The 15,340-nt window shown below is 41.9% G+C and overlaps 1 protein-coding gene across 1 annotated transcript; it reads right to left on the bottom strand.

Annotated features, from left to right (window-relative positions):
- Positions 1-490: 490 nt before the first annotated feature.
- On the bottom strand, positions 491-6,144 carry MRGBP (MRG domain binding protein). Its single transcript, XM_086761031.1, has 5 exons — positions 5,919-6,144; positions 5,209-5,330; positions 4,595-4,676; positions 2,977-3,051; positions 491-1,901 (listed from the first exon to the last, which is right to left on the bottom strand). The coding sequence occupies exons 1-5, from the start codon at positions 6,142-6,144 to the stop codon at positions 1,711-1,713; spliced, it is 696 nt and encodes a 231-aa protein (XP_086617157.1). The 3' UTR covers positions 491-1,710.
- Positions 6,145-15,340: the final 9,196 nt, after the last annotated feature.

Below are 15,340 nucleotides of genomic sequence, written 5' to 3'. Positions count from 1 at the left end.
AAAGCTTGATTTCTGCCCACCCAGAAAACCTGAGACACCTGTAGCATCTCTCCCACAAACCAGAGCTGCCCGGAGCTCTCCAGCTGGTAGGTCTGGTAAGTTATCTTTTTCAAGGCTTATTGCCTGGAGCACAGCACGAAATTCAGGGCATTTCATACCTTCTGGTTCAGAATTTGTTTACGCCCTGCTATTTCAGACCCTAAACCAGTGAAGTTGCGTCATGCTGTAAAAGCTGTTATAGCATCCATCCCGGCAGAGTTCTGACCTTCAACCTGTCCACTGACTTCAGCAGGCCAGGATTTATCAAGTATCTTAGAGAAATAACAGGGAAATAGTTCCTAAGATCCAGATAAACTTAGTAAAAAAAAAAAAAACAAACAAAAAACCCCAGGGAGGCACTTTTGACCAATTTCACTAAAGGCATCAGATACCTAAACAACTTTCAAAGTAAGTTGGGCAAAATTTTAATCAAGTTACGCAACAACTACCATTTAGTAAAATAAAGACAAGTCAAATTTATTCTTAGTATAAAACAAGGGAAGCAAATAATGAAGACAAGAACTTGGCTACGTACCTAGAATAAAAGCAAAAACTAGTAAATTCCTAGTTCCTCACCTTGAAGGCAATACTGATAAAGAAGTAATTCTTCTTTTTACGAACTGATAATTAATATGGTGAAACAGTAAGAGTTCAGCCTACTTCATTCACCATCTAACGTGTGCTTGTTGGTTGTGGTCTTTTCACAACTCAAAAAATAGGAACTTCATCAAATCTTAATACTCTAGCACACAAAAGATAAGCATTACAATGTAAGTTAAGATTCCTAAGTTGTTGAACAAAATTAACATTTTTGGAATACCAACTCCATTCAGATCTACTAAAACTGCTTTAAAAAAATAAATAATGAAATACAAACCCCACTGTTACACGCTGCTGTAGTACAAATGGATGAAGTAACATCTCCAGGTTCACGCACAGCTTAGCTGATCCCTTACAAAACCAGGTGCAACACTGGATATTTTATTTAGGATACTTATTAATTATTATTCTAGGGGCATTATCATTTTCATTTCACTTACAGTATATAAATTTATAAAGACTGAAAAATCTTATGTCACTAAGAGTGAAAGAAGGTTCCTCCAGCAAACAGAGCTAAAGAATACTTCAACTCAGTAGTCACCTGTATTTAAAAGAATTTTAGTTTTACTGAACCAATGAATTTAGACATTTGATACAAACACTGTGTTTGCAGTCACTAAAATGGCCAAACAACATTACCCACAGAAGGTCTGTAATATTCAAACACAGCAACAAAGCAAAGGCAGAAAAAATGTCCCAGAATTTATGGAAATAACCTATGCTTTTCATGAACCGAGGCTCTGTGTTTCACCGAGCACTTGTTTCCTGACTATGCTGACACACAATGTGTTACTTGTTTGAAAGCCCGGAACTGTTACAAACACAAACTCTTAATGCTGCCAGCTTTCCCCCAGGCAGCCATCCTCAGCTACTCGGTGCTGACCAGAAAACACATCGTGACAGACAGGCAAAGTCTTGCATGTATAAAGCCAATGTGCAGATTCTTCAAATACCTGGCTCAGATATCTTTTCCTTTCTCAAAAAGTTTATGTAGCAACTATCCTGCTACTCCTTTTTTATGTTCCCTCCTCATGTTCCAGAGTTTATTACTTCTCTCTTTCACAGCTTGCTTTATGTTCTGCGTCGTTTTGCAGCACTTGGACTGGAAGGATTACTGTTTGCGTTTAAGACCTTTTCAGTGACTCTGTTGCGCTTCCTCTTATCAGATCCTTCTTTGGACCCAGAATCTGATGAAGTTTTCTCTTTCTCTTTGCTGCTTGGCTTTTCAGTTGTTTTTCCTAAACTTCCAGAGGGCGCAAAAACTGAAATAGGATCAAAGTAATGATTCCAGATCAGAATCATACACATAGGCAAACAAGAAGTGACATCAAATATCTTTATATTACATAAAACTTTTCAAACCAATCAATTCTCAGCATATTTAATGACCATTTAAGCATTATTTTCACTTCTAAAGGAAAAATCTTCCATAGGAAAGGCACATCTTGCTTTTATTATTTGCTTTAAAGACAGGCATGTATTTTGACAGGCTAAAAGTGAACTTCATTAGGTGGAATTAAACAGCACTTAAAATTAAAATACTTAATAGGAACACTTACAGAACATAGGACCAATCTATTAAATTTATAATCAGCAACGGTCATTACATTTGGTATTATGGATAAGTTTTAAAACTGAACACTCAAAATGTAAAATTTAATATATTTTTTAAATACGTTTTTAAATATTTTATTACACTCAATCTTAAAACACCACTTGTTCTGTGATATAAATATTATGAAATTATATAGTTAACAGTTGGCTTGGTCTGTTAAGGTAAATAGCAGAATCCCTAATGTTCACATTTGACTTTGTTCCACAGCAAGGTGTTAGGAAAATAACCGTTATACTTAAAAGAAGCAAGATAATGCAAGTAAAATAAAATTAAAAAAACAATTTGCCCACCTTCCCTTCTAAGCATACAATCTTACAATATTTTTTTATTTACAGGCCCTATTTTTCCCCAAGGCTATGCAGATCCTAACACAGAGTATTTAGGTTCACTGTAACTGGACTTGATTTTCTTTCAGAGATCCTTAGATTATTTCAGATTCCCGGGGTTTTGTCAAGTACATATTAAAACCAAAAAACTCCAAAGCTGTACAACTTTGCACATATGAATTAGGAGCAAAGGAGAAATCTTTCAAAGTGTCAGATATTGGCAACTGCTTACTCTGTGCGTTCTTAAATTACTCTAGTTTTTGGCATGAGCGCGTGCCAAGTCTGAATACAAATCACAACGTACACCATATTTGGGATTTACATTTCAGCATTAATTTCTCAGAGTTACAGTTGGTTTTTAATCTCGTATCACACAGTAGAGAGTTACAAATTTACCTTCTTCTGGACCTGCATGCGTTTCCATCTCTTCTTTTATTTCCTCTTTCACTTCTTCTTCTATCATTACTTTTCCTACAGAAAGGATGGTTAAGACAATGGTTAGATGGTTTTACAGAACAATATGCATTTTTTTCTGGATTAGTAGCCTCAGCATATGTCATAACATTAACAAATATTCAGTGCAACATTCAGCAGTAATTTGGAAAGCTTCCTCAGCGACAGAGAAACACAGCTAACAGTCCCGGCATCCTACGAGCGTAACGTAAAGCACTGAACAAGATGATGTCACATGTCAAAAGGTTCCACTGAAATTATTAACAGGAAGAAAGGGAAATGCTACATAAGCAAATCGTATTGCAATGTCTTAGCTATATTATGATATTATACTGAATTTTTAGTGTAAAGTTTAGTGTACCTAGTAATGGAGAAGCATTCCGCTGCAGTTTAAAATATCCCACGAACTCCTTTGGCAGACGCTTCAATTTCCTAGCTCCTACCTTGGATAACAGTACCAAGTGACACACACATAGCTAAACTTTGAAAATCCAGCTCTCACTGCTCAGCCTAAGATTTCTGTCAAACTGCTGCAGATTTCTATTAGATTAGGCTACACAGATAGGCTTATCATGAGTGAGAGAGATTTGGAAGAACCGGATAGCTGAATCCCAAGAAGGTAAGAACACAAAGAGATGATTTTGCAGTGCAATGAAATGATCGCTGATCTATACAAACGTCGTTAAGTGTTTCACACAATTTTTGTTTTCAATCAATTTTAAGGCAACTACAGAGAAAAAACATCATGAAAAAAATTGTCATCAGACATTAAAAATCCGTGATGCTTTAAAAAATAAAATATATGAACCATACTAAAACCAGCAATATCCTAAAAAAGAGATGGTTCTACCAGCACAACAGGTACTTGGTACAAATCCATGGACAAAAAGTAAGTTTCTCCAGCTACTGAAACTGCTGCGGTTCAGTAAATATATTGCTGGTGTTCATTATTACTAATTAGCTGAATTGCTATTTAACTACCTTATATCATCACTTGTATGGAAAATTTTATTACAGAAATATTATTACATACAATTTATATGCAGACGTTATTTTAATCAGTTCCATACCTCCTGCTCTTTAAAAAACTACTAATCACTTTGCAACGAACCACATTTTACCTTTCACTCTGCAAACTAATCGGTGAAGCACAAGGATCTTTTATACCCAGGAGAAGTTGAATTTAAATGGTGTAAACAGAACATGTTTGTGCTATATTAGCATCCCATCTCTATTATATTTAGGGATATGAGAAATACTGTGTGGAATCTGACCAAGGGTCTATCTTTCTCGCCAGCCCGTCTCCTACAGTGGTCAATCACAGAGGCTGACAGTATGAACAGCACAAGCAGCGTGATCCTTTCCCTGACAGCTTCCTTCAGTCAGCTGATTAAAAATTGATGAGATAAACTTTTATCTTTTCCTGATACATCTCACACACCAGTCTGAAAGAATGGCCTTGGATTGATATGTCACATTCTTTTTGGGGAGAGTTCTGTTAAACTACTTGTTCTGAGAAAATATTACAGCAACCAAGAGTACAAGTGCTATCACATCTCACCTTCTCTCACTTCTTGAATCATTTCGTCAGGAAGAGCAAAATTCTTCTCTATATTAGGGAATGGAAGAATCTCAGATTCGTGCTTAGAAAGAAAGGAAAAGTCTCTATGAATGACTTTGGCAAAAACTTTAATTTGGATTTAGAAGTGCAATCACAAGTTCTATTTTACACGCAATAGTAGCTAAGTAATTCTTAACAAGACGCTTCAGACATTAAAGAATCAGGAGGCCCCTGATGTCAAACTGATTATTTGAGATAATTTCTGTAATCTAATCATGGCAAATTCTTATGTTAACACACTATAACCTTGTTTGGCACTTAATTACCTATGTAAACATTTGCTGGATCAGCATTTAGGGAACTTCAATAAACGAAGTCAGAACACAGTACGGAAAAAAAAAACCTAACCACTGAAGGTTTTATTGTCTCCCACCTAATGTACTTTTATACAGGGAAAACCCCATCAACCCACTGGAACAACACCTAACTCTTAGTAACACAAAAGGTACGACAAGCCCAGTGATTCTGGCTTATCAAAACTGAACTATAAGAAAGAAGAACGCATATCATACATAAGGAAGAAGAATGCGGCTACATCACCACTTCATACTCACAAGAGCTTGCATATCATACATGGTGCTCAGATGGTCCCAGATCACTTTGGATGAAATCTGCCGTCCAATATTCTGACTGAATTTATCTCGGATACAAATCATGTGGAAATGGCGATTCACACCTGGGGGAAGAACTCAATGCAGTTAACACTACCACCAGTTTTACTTATGCCAGACAATCGAAAAAAAAAAAGAGTCCTATCATTACAAGGAAATCATACGGTATGAACACGGCAATCCGGGCAGCCCTGCCTGGCTGATATTTCACTCTACACGACAGGTGCTATTCTGGAGAGGGGCTGAGGGCGGCCCACTGACACGTAGCCGCAGCCTGAGCTTTCAGAGAGGCTGTGTGAAAAACAACCGAAGGGACGTGCAAGGCCGCAAGTCAGGAAAGGCGATGGCACGGGGGAGCGAGGATGGCTGGCTCTGCGGCCCCGGGACGGGAGGCTGAGGAGGCCGGGAGGGCACGCCGGCTCCTTTCCCACAGGCCCCGCCACGGCGGGGAGAAGCCCCGGGGCCCTGGGCCGGGTGCCGCGGCGGGAGGAGCCCGGGAGGCCGCTAGGGGCAGCACAGCAGCGCGGCCAGGCCGCCAGCCCCTCCGGAGGGCACCCCAGCCTGGAGCTGGTCGCTCCGGGCCCAGCGCCCGCTTCTCCTCCCCGGCCAGCGCCCCTACTCGAGGCCGCGGCTGGGCCGCGGCCTGCTCTCACCTACGGGCTTGTGGCCCAGCATGGCGTGGAAGAGGCAAACCTCCACTTCAGGGCTCCACACCACCACCGCTTCCTCCGCCGGCACTCCGGGCTCCGGGGGAGCGGCCGCTGCCGCTGCGGCGGCTGCAACGGCGGCAGCGACCGCCGCGGCTGCCCCCGACCCGGCCGCGGGGAGCGGCGGCTTCTCCACCGCGGCCGCCGCCGAGCCGCCCTCCGCCTCGCCCATCGCCGCGCCGCCGCCCGCAGCGGCTCCTGCCGGCCGGGAGGAGGGGGTGGCGGGCCGCGGGCCGCTCCTCGGGCGGGGCGAGGCGGGGCTGGCCGGGGCCGGGGCGGGGGGGGCGGCTGTTTCCTGGAACTGAGCGAGGTTTTGGGGGGGTGGTGACCTCAGGATGATGGCGGTTATGGAGCGGATCATCCTGCCATCTCGCGAGTAGGTGATCAGCCCAGTCAGCACGGGTTTGTGAAAGGCTTGAGTATCCTGGTCTGTGAGAAGGTGACCTGCTTAGCAGATGACGGAAAGGCTGTGGATATTGTCTACCTAGACCTGAGTAAAGCCTTTGACACTGTTTCCCGCAGCGTTCTGGAGAAACTGGCTGTTCATGGCTTCGATGGGCTTACTTTTCACTGAGTAAAAAGCTGGCTGGATGGCCGGGCCCAAAGAGTTGTGGTGAATGGAATTAAATCTAGTTGGTGTCTGGTCACAAGTGGCTGAATATGAGCCCACAGTGTGCCCAGGTGGCCAAGAGGCCAGCAGGAGTAGGGCAGTGATCATTCCCCTGTCCTTTCACCGTTGAGGCTGCACCTCGAATACTGTGTTCAGTTTTGTGCCCCTCAGTACAAGAAAGACGTTGAGGTGCTGGAGCGTGTTCAAAGAAGAGCAGTGAAGCTGGTGAAGGCTCTGGAGCACAAGTCCTGTGAGGAGTGGCTGAGGGAACTGGGGTTGGTCAGCCTGGAGAAAAGGAAGCTGAGGGGAGACCTTGTCGCTCTGCACAACTCCCTGAAAGGAGGCTGTAGCGGGGCGGGTGTCGATCTCTTCTCCAAGGTAACAAGTGATAGGACGAGAAGAAACAATCTCAAGTTGCACCAGGGGAGATTTAGATTGGATATTAGGAAAAATTTCTTCACCAAAAAGGTTGTCAGGCCTTGGAACAGGCTGCCCAGGGATGTGGTGGAGTCTTCATCCCTGGAGGCATTTAAAAGGACCTGTAGATGTGGAGCTTAGGGGCGTGGGTTAGCTGTGGACTTGGCAGTGCTAGGTTAACAGTTGGACTTGATGATCTGAAAGGTCTTTTCCAACCTAAGCGATTCTATGATTCTAGAATTGGGCGCAGAACCTCTCCCCTCAGGGACAGGACGAGGCTGCAGGGTGCCTCTGAGAAGTTTCTCATCCACCATTGTCAAGCTTTTGGGTTTCTTGGGCCGGTCACAGAGGCAGTGCAATGTTGCCATCCCAGATTGCCTCCAAAGGCCCGTTCTTCTGCGTTTGGGATCACCAGAGGGTTGGGAAGGTGGCACTAGGAGGTCAGAGTGGGGCCTGAGGCTTGGCTCTGCTGGCAGGGAAGCCTCGGCTGCCTCAGCGCTCGCCCTTCTGGCCTGTACTCCTCTGGCACACTGAGCTGCCAAGGTGGAAGATAATGCTGGGGAAGGGTCCCGAGCCCTGCAAACCCCCCAAACTGGTTGTCCTTGTCACAACAGGATCATTTTGTATCAACCTGACACTGATACTTAACAAATAACTATGCCTGGCATACTCAAAAAACGCAGAACCCACCAGCTTTGCCCATCATTTAAGGTGTGAAAAACCGTTTTGTTTGGGAAGAAAGAGAATGTATCATTCCCTCGGTGACAGGGTTGTTTTGCCTTGTTAGGTATTATTAGACACAGAGGCATGAAACAGGACTTCTGTTGCTTAGGTGATCAGGTTTTCCTATTGCTCACTCCTCACTTGAAATCTTAATCCGTTTTGTGGATTTTGTGACATTAAAATTATTTCAATAGCAAATAACAATGATATCATATGCAAAGGATGACTGTTCTGAGTGAATAATAAAGCAGTGGGGGCACAAGCTCACAAGCAAAGAGACATTATTTTAATGCAAATTATCCAAATAATAAGTAGGAAGGGAAAGATGCAATTTTCTGAAATGGAAAAACCTTCTGTACCTTTGATACCTGAAGAACTAACCTAACTCGTATCATTCTTTGGAGCTTGATGTAATGCTTGTATCCAAAACAGATTAATCTAACATTAAGTAAACATCTGAAATGAGGTAAACCCAGAACCTCACGTATGAAGCCGCGGGAAGTTTGGTGGTGCGGATCCTGGATATGGATGCCTGGATACAAACCTGCATTTCCTGCGGGCTTCAGGCTGGTCTCTCAAAATGGAAAGGAGTCTCTCATTCCAGTCTGGTTTAGATGCTGTTGAAATTTTCCAGGAATAACTTTCTGTGAGAGTCCCATTCGGACTAAGAGGTCTTGCAGGAATGACTTGTCCACATTGAGATTACAGGAATCTCCAGAAATATGCCGTCTGCCTGCTGTCACCTCTGTACCTATGTCCTCATTGCGCAGAACCTGTCTTTGCACAGCTCAGGCTTCACACTCCTTTCCTCATTTTGAGCCAAAATGACCTATCAACAAGATTTTGCCGATCTCAAATACAAGTCTGCATGCTTTTCCAGTGGAATCCAGCCCTAAATCCAGCACGGCTCTCAGACTTGTTCAATCTTCCAATGTTTATTTGATCTATGCTGCTGCCTAGTCTTAGGCTGCTACCAAAAGAGAGGGTTGTGATTTCCTGTGATGACTGCACAGCAGGAGTAAATGAGCTCCTGAACAACTAAATTCCTGTTTTCATACACGCTTCTAGGCGTAGAAAAACGAAGGAAGAAAGAAAAGCAAATAAATTACAGAGTAGAAAAATTGTTCCCCTGTAGAATAGTTTTCAAAGTTTTGCAGGAATTTTTTTTTTTCATTGTTTTTAAGTCTGTGTGGAACACTGAGCTTCAGCACTCTCATCTGTCACATTCTGCTTCTACTTAAAGACTATCATCAAGAGGGAATAACCGTGTCAACTCGGATAGCAATTTTTATGTCATTAAGTTCTGATGACTAAAAAAAGTAGCATGTGAAATAGAATGTGAAAAAACATATGGCTACCCCTGAAAGTGCAATAGCTTATGAAAATAATTTAATTCAGTAGAATAATGTTAATTCAACAGGAAGAGTATATGCATAAATTGGCTGCTCTTTTGTTTCCATCACAAGTGATTACATTTCCTTGTGTCTAAATTTCCGTGCCTCTTTCAACGGCTCTGGGAAACATATGGGAGCCTATCATGATGTGACATACAGCCTCTGCCTGGATTTGGACCAGAGTTCAATTTTTCTCTTTAAATTTTAGATTATTTTTCCCCCCTCAATGAACAAATTTTTCAGATTCTGAAAAATTTACCCTCCTCTTCTTCATGTTTAAATCTTACTCTTGGTTTTAAGCAGGTATCAGCAATGTGAGACATGCGCTATTTAGTTCTTCCCTTTTTCTTCCCACTCTTTAGGCTGCTTTCAGCCTCGGAATCCGGGCTGCCTATTGTATCCACCAACGGTCCTTTGCTGGATGGGGTCGTGTCCCCCCGGAGAGGCGATCTGATATTTCCCAAGACATTGCAACAACTGAGAAGCATGCCCAGCATTTGGCATTCTCTCTGGAAGCATTGTATTTCTGGGGTAAGCAATATGGCTACGACTATTTCTGTCATTATTTTAGAACACCATGTGTTCGTGCCCTTAAATTAAAAACTTCATTCCGAACCCTGGATAATTTTTGGTATGCCATATGAATGTTTGCAGAAGAATATAAACTGTACACTTTTGCATTTTGCAAATGTTGCAGTTACTTAACCTTCACTGGGGGTTTTTAGTACATCTTTGGTATGGAATCTAACAGAATTTTTGTTTCATAGGTGAATGAAGCCTCCTGGAATCCCCGGAGAGCATTACCAGCTTTGTTCTAGAGAAACTGAGAAAGAGAAGTACTGCAGTTTGCTGGAGACCATGGACAGGACTCCCTGCTAAAGCTGGTGGATGTGCTCAGCAGTCACTGACGTCTGATGCTGTGTGTGTCACCAGCCATAGCTGGGTTTAATTTTTGGCAGACTAGTTAATTAGCTGCTGTATTATGCCATTTTCATTACATAACGTAGTTTTTACATGCAGAAGTACATACCTAGTCCTGCACCAAGTTACTCTCAGCTCTGTAATCCTCCTACAAAATAAATAATCTCAATGCCCTGACACATTTCAGTATTTCCAAATATTATATCCTTTCTGACTGATGAGGACCTCCTGAAAGAGGAGTTCTGATCTGCTTTGTAAGCTTTACCTGTACTTTCAAAATCCGTTCTTTCAGTGTGAAATCTGTAGGAAGTTTTGCTTAAGAGGGCTGCATAGGGAATTGTCCAAAAGTTGGAGCTTGGTCATTTTGCACATCTTTTAATAAATCAGTGAAAATAGCTTGATAGAGATGTCCTTTTCTTCCTATTAAATCTATCAAGGAGGAAGAACCAAAAAGATAAACCTATTTGTTTGTAGAATCTTATCACACAGCCCTTTAGAGCAGCATTGCCTCTTCCAGTGGTTGGCTGGCAAGAAGATACTTCCCAGTTTTCTCCCAGTTACCTAAGTTCTTAGCAAAAAGGTGTTTGATTATTTTAAACAAGAACATCGAATGGGGAGTTCACTCTCAGATCTGGCTTGCATGGCTTCTTGTAGGTGTAAAAATATGCAATTTAATTCAAAATAAGGGGAGGGAGGTGAAGCAGCAAAGAAGAGGGGAGCAGCTGTCAGGCAGAGGATACGTTCTGTTTGCTGAGACATATGTTCTTGAACTGAACTTTTCCTTTGCGATTGGTTGTGCTCGTTCTCCCAGCGGAGAGAGGCTACATATTAGATGGGCATCAGATGGCAAGCCTTAGAAAAATAGATTGAAAACCATGCAAATAATCATCTCTAAGCGCGCACAGAGGCGTTCATTACTGCTACTGTTACGCTTCAAAATATCCCAGTGCAGAGTGGGAACTGGAGAAGGAAAAGCCATCTTACTGATGTTTCAGTTTAATAAATCCACCGTATCCCAGGCTTACAGAGACGTGTAAAGAAGAACGGCTGGATTTAGAATGAACCAGTTAAAAGTGAGCACAAGAATCAGTTCATGAATGCCTGGCTACTCCAAGCCGACATCGGAAGACTGTAGCATGGTTTACTGAAGGTGATTTTTATTTATAGTGCCTAAAGTGTCTGCCAAACTAAACCCACGCTATCCCAGCTGGTCAGCGTAAATCTGGAAAAGATTCCTTCCTTGCCAGTTCCAGTGTTGTGATCAGGGTTGTTAATTTTCTTCTCTGGGTCATTTTTAAAGTTTTATTTTTCAAAACAAAAATACTACTCTTTAAAATAAAAAAAAAGAGCCGGCATAATCACAGAGGGTCTTTCGAAGGAAAGCAGACAAGCGCTAAACCTGACTAGCTGACGCTGAAATGACAACCACACTCAGCCTTTCACTGTGGCGGAGGGTGGCAGCAGATTTTCATGAAGTGTGTGTACTCTTAAGCACATACAAACCTTGACAGAGCTGTGCACGTCAGGGGTTTGGGACATTATGTTAGGGCCCTCTTTTGCGTTTCAACTTTGACTACCTGAGAGTATTCAGCATCCCTCATTAGGATACGTCGTCTGGGTGATGTTTAGGATTGCTTCCTAGTGTGGAGCCTATGCACTGGCAAACAGTAATGTGTTAGGGACCAACTGCAGCTGCAGCCAGCCAGGCAACGAGAAAGCTGTGAAACAGCAGGCTAGTATGAAATTTGGCTCTCAATGGTGATAAGTCAGTAGCACCACCCAGGACTAAGCCACATAACTTGTCAAAGAATGTCTGAACTTGTCTGATGTGTAGAAAGGCGTCTCTAGATTCAGCGTGGCTCTGAAACAAGAGAGGCCACAACGTGCTAGTAGCAGGATCTTGTTTCCTCGTTAGTCATGGTAAACAGGCCTGTCCTATCTGCTGGTTTGTTTTAAAAACACTTCTGTTTTGATTGCAGCATTTCAAGCCTGCATTTGATTTACAGAACCAAGCCAGAGCTGTGTAATTCTGGGTTTATCCCCGTGTGCAAAGAACATAATTACTCACAGCAGGGAACGCTTGATAAACCAAGACATCTGATGGTGGAGCTTTATCTGTTGAACGAAATTCCTCGCTGGGTATGGAGTGAAGTCCATTGCACGGAGAAGAAATTGGATTCCCAGAAATCATCAGTGTATTTGCAGTGGTTCTGTTGGTAGGAGGTGCTCTTAACATGGGTCAGAGATTGCCAGATGGATGCTACTGTCCTGGATCAGGAGCAACTTCGACTGGTGTTGTCCTAAGTCTCCGAGTTTTGTCCCTCACCATTTTCAATGACTCCACCACTATCCTTAATAATCCTAAACCAGATCAACTGAAAAAAAAAAATGTTGTCTTATGCTTAAGTGTTAATCAAAGGGGCAAAAAATCCACTGACTTCAGAGAAGGTGGAATTTCATAGAGACTGGATTCCTCTTTCTGTTTATGTGTCAGTTTAGGAGACACCTGTAAGAGGAGACAGGAGACAGTTGCTTACTATATTTCAGGCCTGTGACTCTTACTTTTTTGGTTGTAATTTACACCACATATTTCAAAGGCAATTATTCCTTCTAAAACAGCACAAGTAACTATATCAGTAATTTAAAGTATTTGGATTAGAGCTGAAGCGTGGAAGTGTTTCCGTCTTCAGAGCCAACGAAATGTCAGTTTTCACCATGTGCAAGCCTAGGGCGCCTCAGGAGGATAAAAAAAACCTTCAAATAAATAAACAGGTTTAAAGAAAGACTGCAGACAACACTGTCATGACTGACATCACTATATAAAAATATCAATATATGTATATATATATAAAAAATCTGTTCCTGTGAGAAGAAACAGATCCAGCTGACAATACTGCCGAGGTGATACGCGCCGTTCTTTTTGTTACAGGCTGACACGCTTGGCCACTTCTTGTTTTCTGATTCATCAGACAGAACTTTATTTCAGTGCATTGTTGCTTGTATACCATAACTCAGTGATTTTATAAACTGTACAGAGATTCTATGAGTTGACGTAAAAGTCAATGATACCAATAACCTATTGCTCAAGAATTTTGGCAAATTATGAATGTTACCTTGATGAGAGACTTAATTGCATAAACCTGCCCAGTGGATCAGCCGTTCTGTACCACACTCCAAAATTCTAATTACTGCCTTCTGCCCCGCTTGCTACTAGGAGCGCCACATAATTAAACTCTAATGTTGGAGGAATTTATGGAGGATTGATACAGGCCAATGTGCTCTACGACTTTGCTAAGATCACTGCCCATCTTTAAATTTCTGGTCTTGCTTTATCCCTTATTTATTTCGCTCGGTAGCCTCTACCCCACAGTTGCTATTTCAAGCTAGCAGAAGTGAGCATACACTCCAAACTCCAACTCAGATTGCTATCAGAAGGCATTCTTTGCTTGGTCAGGCCTGTAAGCAATTTTACATATATATCATAATTCCCACCTGAACACATATGTTAGGGTATTCTGAGGCCAGCTGTGATATAGACACCTCTTATTTAGAATAGCCTCCATTTTTTTCTGGAATGGAAGTAGCTGAAAGCTTGCACATTTAAATAGATTTTATCTCTTTACATTTTTGGAAGGAATAATCTTACTCCCTTTGCATAATGGATAGCAGCCTTAACACTTCCCGTTTCTTCAACTCCATCAGTTGCTCAGAATAAGGATCTAATTTTCACATGAATCCTATGGCAGGGCAACCTGATGGACCTAAATTCAATGAAAATTACATAAAATTGAAAGAGAGCAGATGCCATTGTAAATGGTGGCAGGGTGGCACTATTACCGTCATCTCCTTTGCATAATCGTGGTAGTGACAAAGCCAGCCCGCACGTTTCGCAGCTTTTCTCAGCCAGTGGCGACTGGAAGCTTTTTGGAAAGAGACAGAGCTTCTCCTCCTATTCAGGATTTCTCAATTGCCTGAGCCATTCATGCTGGTTTTATGCTCCTTGACACAATATCGGAGGTAAAGTATGAAATTTAAGCAATTTTCTAAATGGTAGGAAGCTCCCAGTTTCTTTCATAATAGTTAACTTCCTCCTTTAACGATGTGAGAGACTTATAAAGAAAATATCTGTTTGATTTTGTCATGTGTGTTGGGGGGCATACTTTTAAAAGCTCACTGACTGTTTCTTTGTAGATTGGAAAAGGAAGGAGAGGCATCAGAGACTGAGAGACCCATACTCAGGTGCACTTGATGCTTTGGATCCCACCTACACATCCTGGTCTTACTGACTCATCCTCCAGTCCATGGCAGAGTAATCAAGTTATCTCTGGATTTTATCTCATTTCTCCTCTTGGAGTTGGAGAAGTAGTTTCAGAATATCCTAGGGAATATCAGAGCTCTGTCATTCCCCAGCAACTTCATACCTACCTGTGAATCTTAGACCCTGGAGATCCTTTAGCACATGAGAGATGCTACCGCATGGTCAAAGAATTAGAGAGGATAAATATCCTCTTTTTTTCTAATCTTCCTTCAGTGACTAGTTTTCAGATTTGCCAAGGTGTCTTGATCTGGCTGAATGGGATCGAGGCAAAGCTGACCCTTCGTTCAGACAAAATCAGTGCATTTATTAAATACTAACGTCATCCTGGTTGAGGGATCATTTGTTGACTCACATGCCTCAAATCAGGTATCTGTGTGTATTTTAGGGACCGTATACCTGTGAAGGAAATATCAATGTCTTTAATTTATATTTACTCAACTTACTATTCATGGGGGCTAACTTCAAGTATTTCAGAACACAGCTCTTTTCCCAGCTCTCTTTGCTGCTAGGAGATACAAAACCATAAAAAAAATTAGAAAATTCTTTTAGCAGCAGCTTCAGAGACACTAAATTAGGCCCTAGATTCCCTAGCAGTCCTAAAATAGGAATTATTCTATCACATTATATTTGTGACTTTCAAAAGGTTTTTTTTTTTTATTCACCGTTAGAAACTGCTGGAAGTTCATTTGGAATCCATACACATCTCGCCATATAATAGAGCACAATGTACTTTGAGAAAATAATAAGAATAAAAAAATCCATTTTGCTTTAACAGTAGGAAATTTGGGGCTCAGGTGAACTATAATGGGTCCTGTTAACATTGCACACCAGAATTCTGAATTGCTTATGCAGTTATAATAAATATTTACAAGATTTAAAGGATGGCTTCATTCCCAGCGTTTTATTTCCCCTCCCTGGAAGCGATTACCTGAAGTGCTTTCTACATTTGGTGTTCTTAAACATAATCACCACGATTTTTCTTTTG

The sequence above is a fragment of the Chlamydotis macqueenii genome, chromosome 16, assembly GCF_036417535.1.
Source record: "Chlamydotis macqueenii isolate bChlMac1 chromosome 16, bChlMac1.mat, whole genome shotgun sequence".
Lineage (NCBI taxonomy): Eukaryota > Metazoa > Chordata > Aves > Otidiformes > Otididae > Chlamydotis > Chlamydotis macqueenii.
The sequence above is the reverse complement of the archived record's forward strand: the minus strand, read 5'-3'. Positions and strand labels throughout refer to the sequence as shown.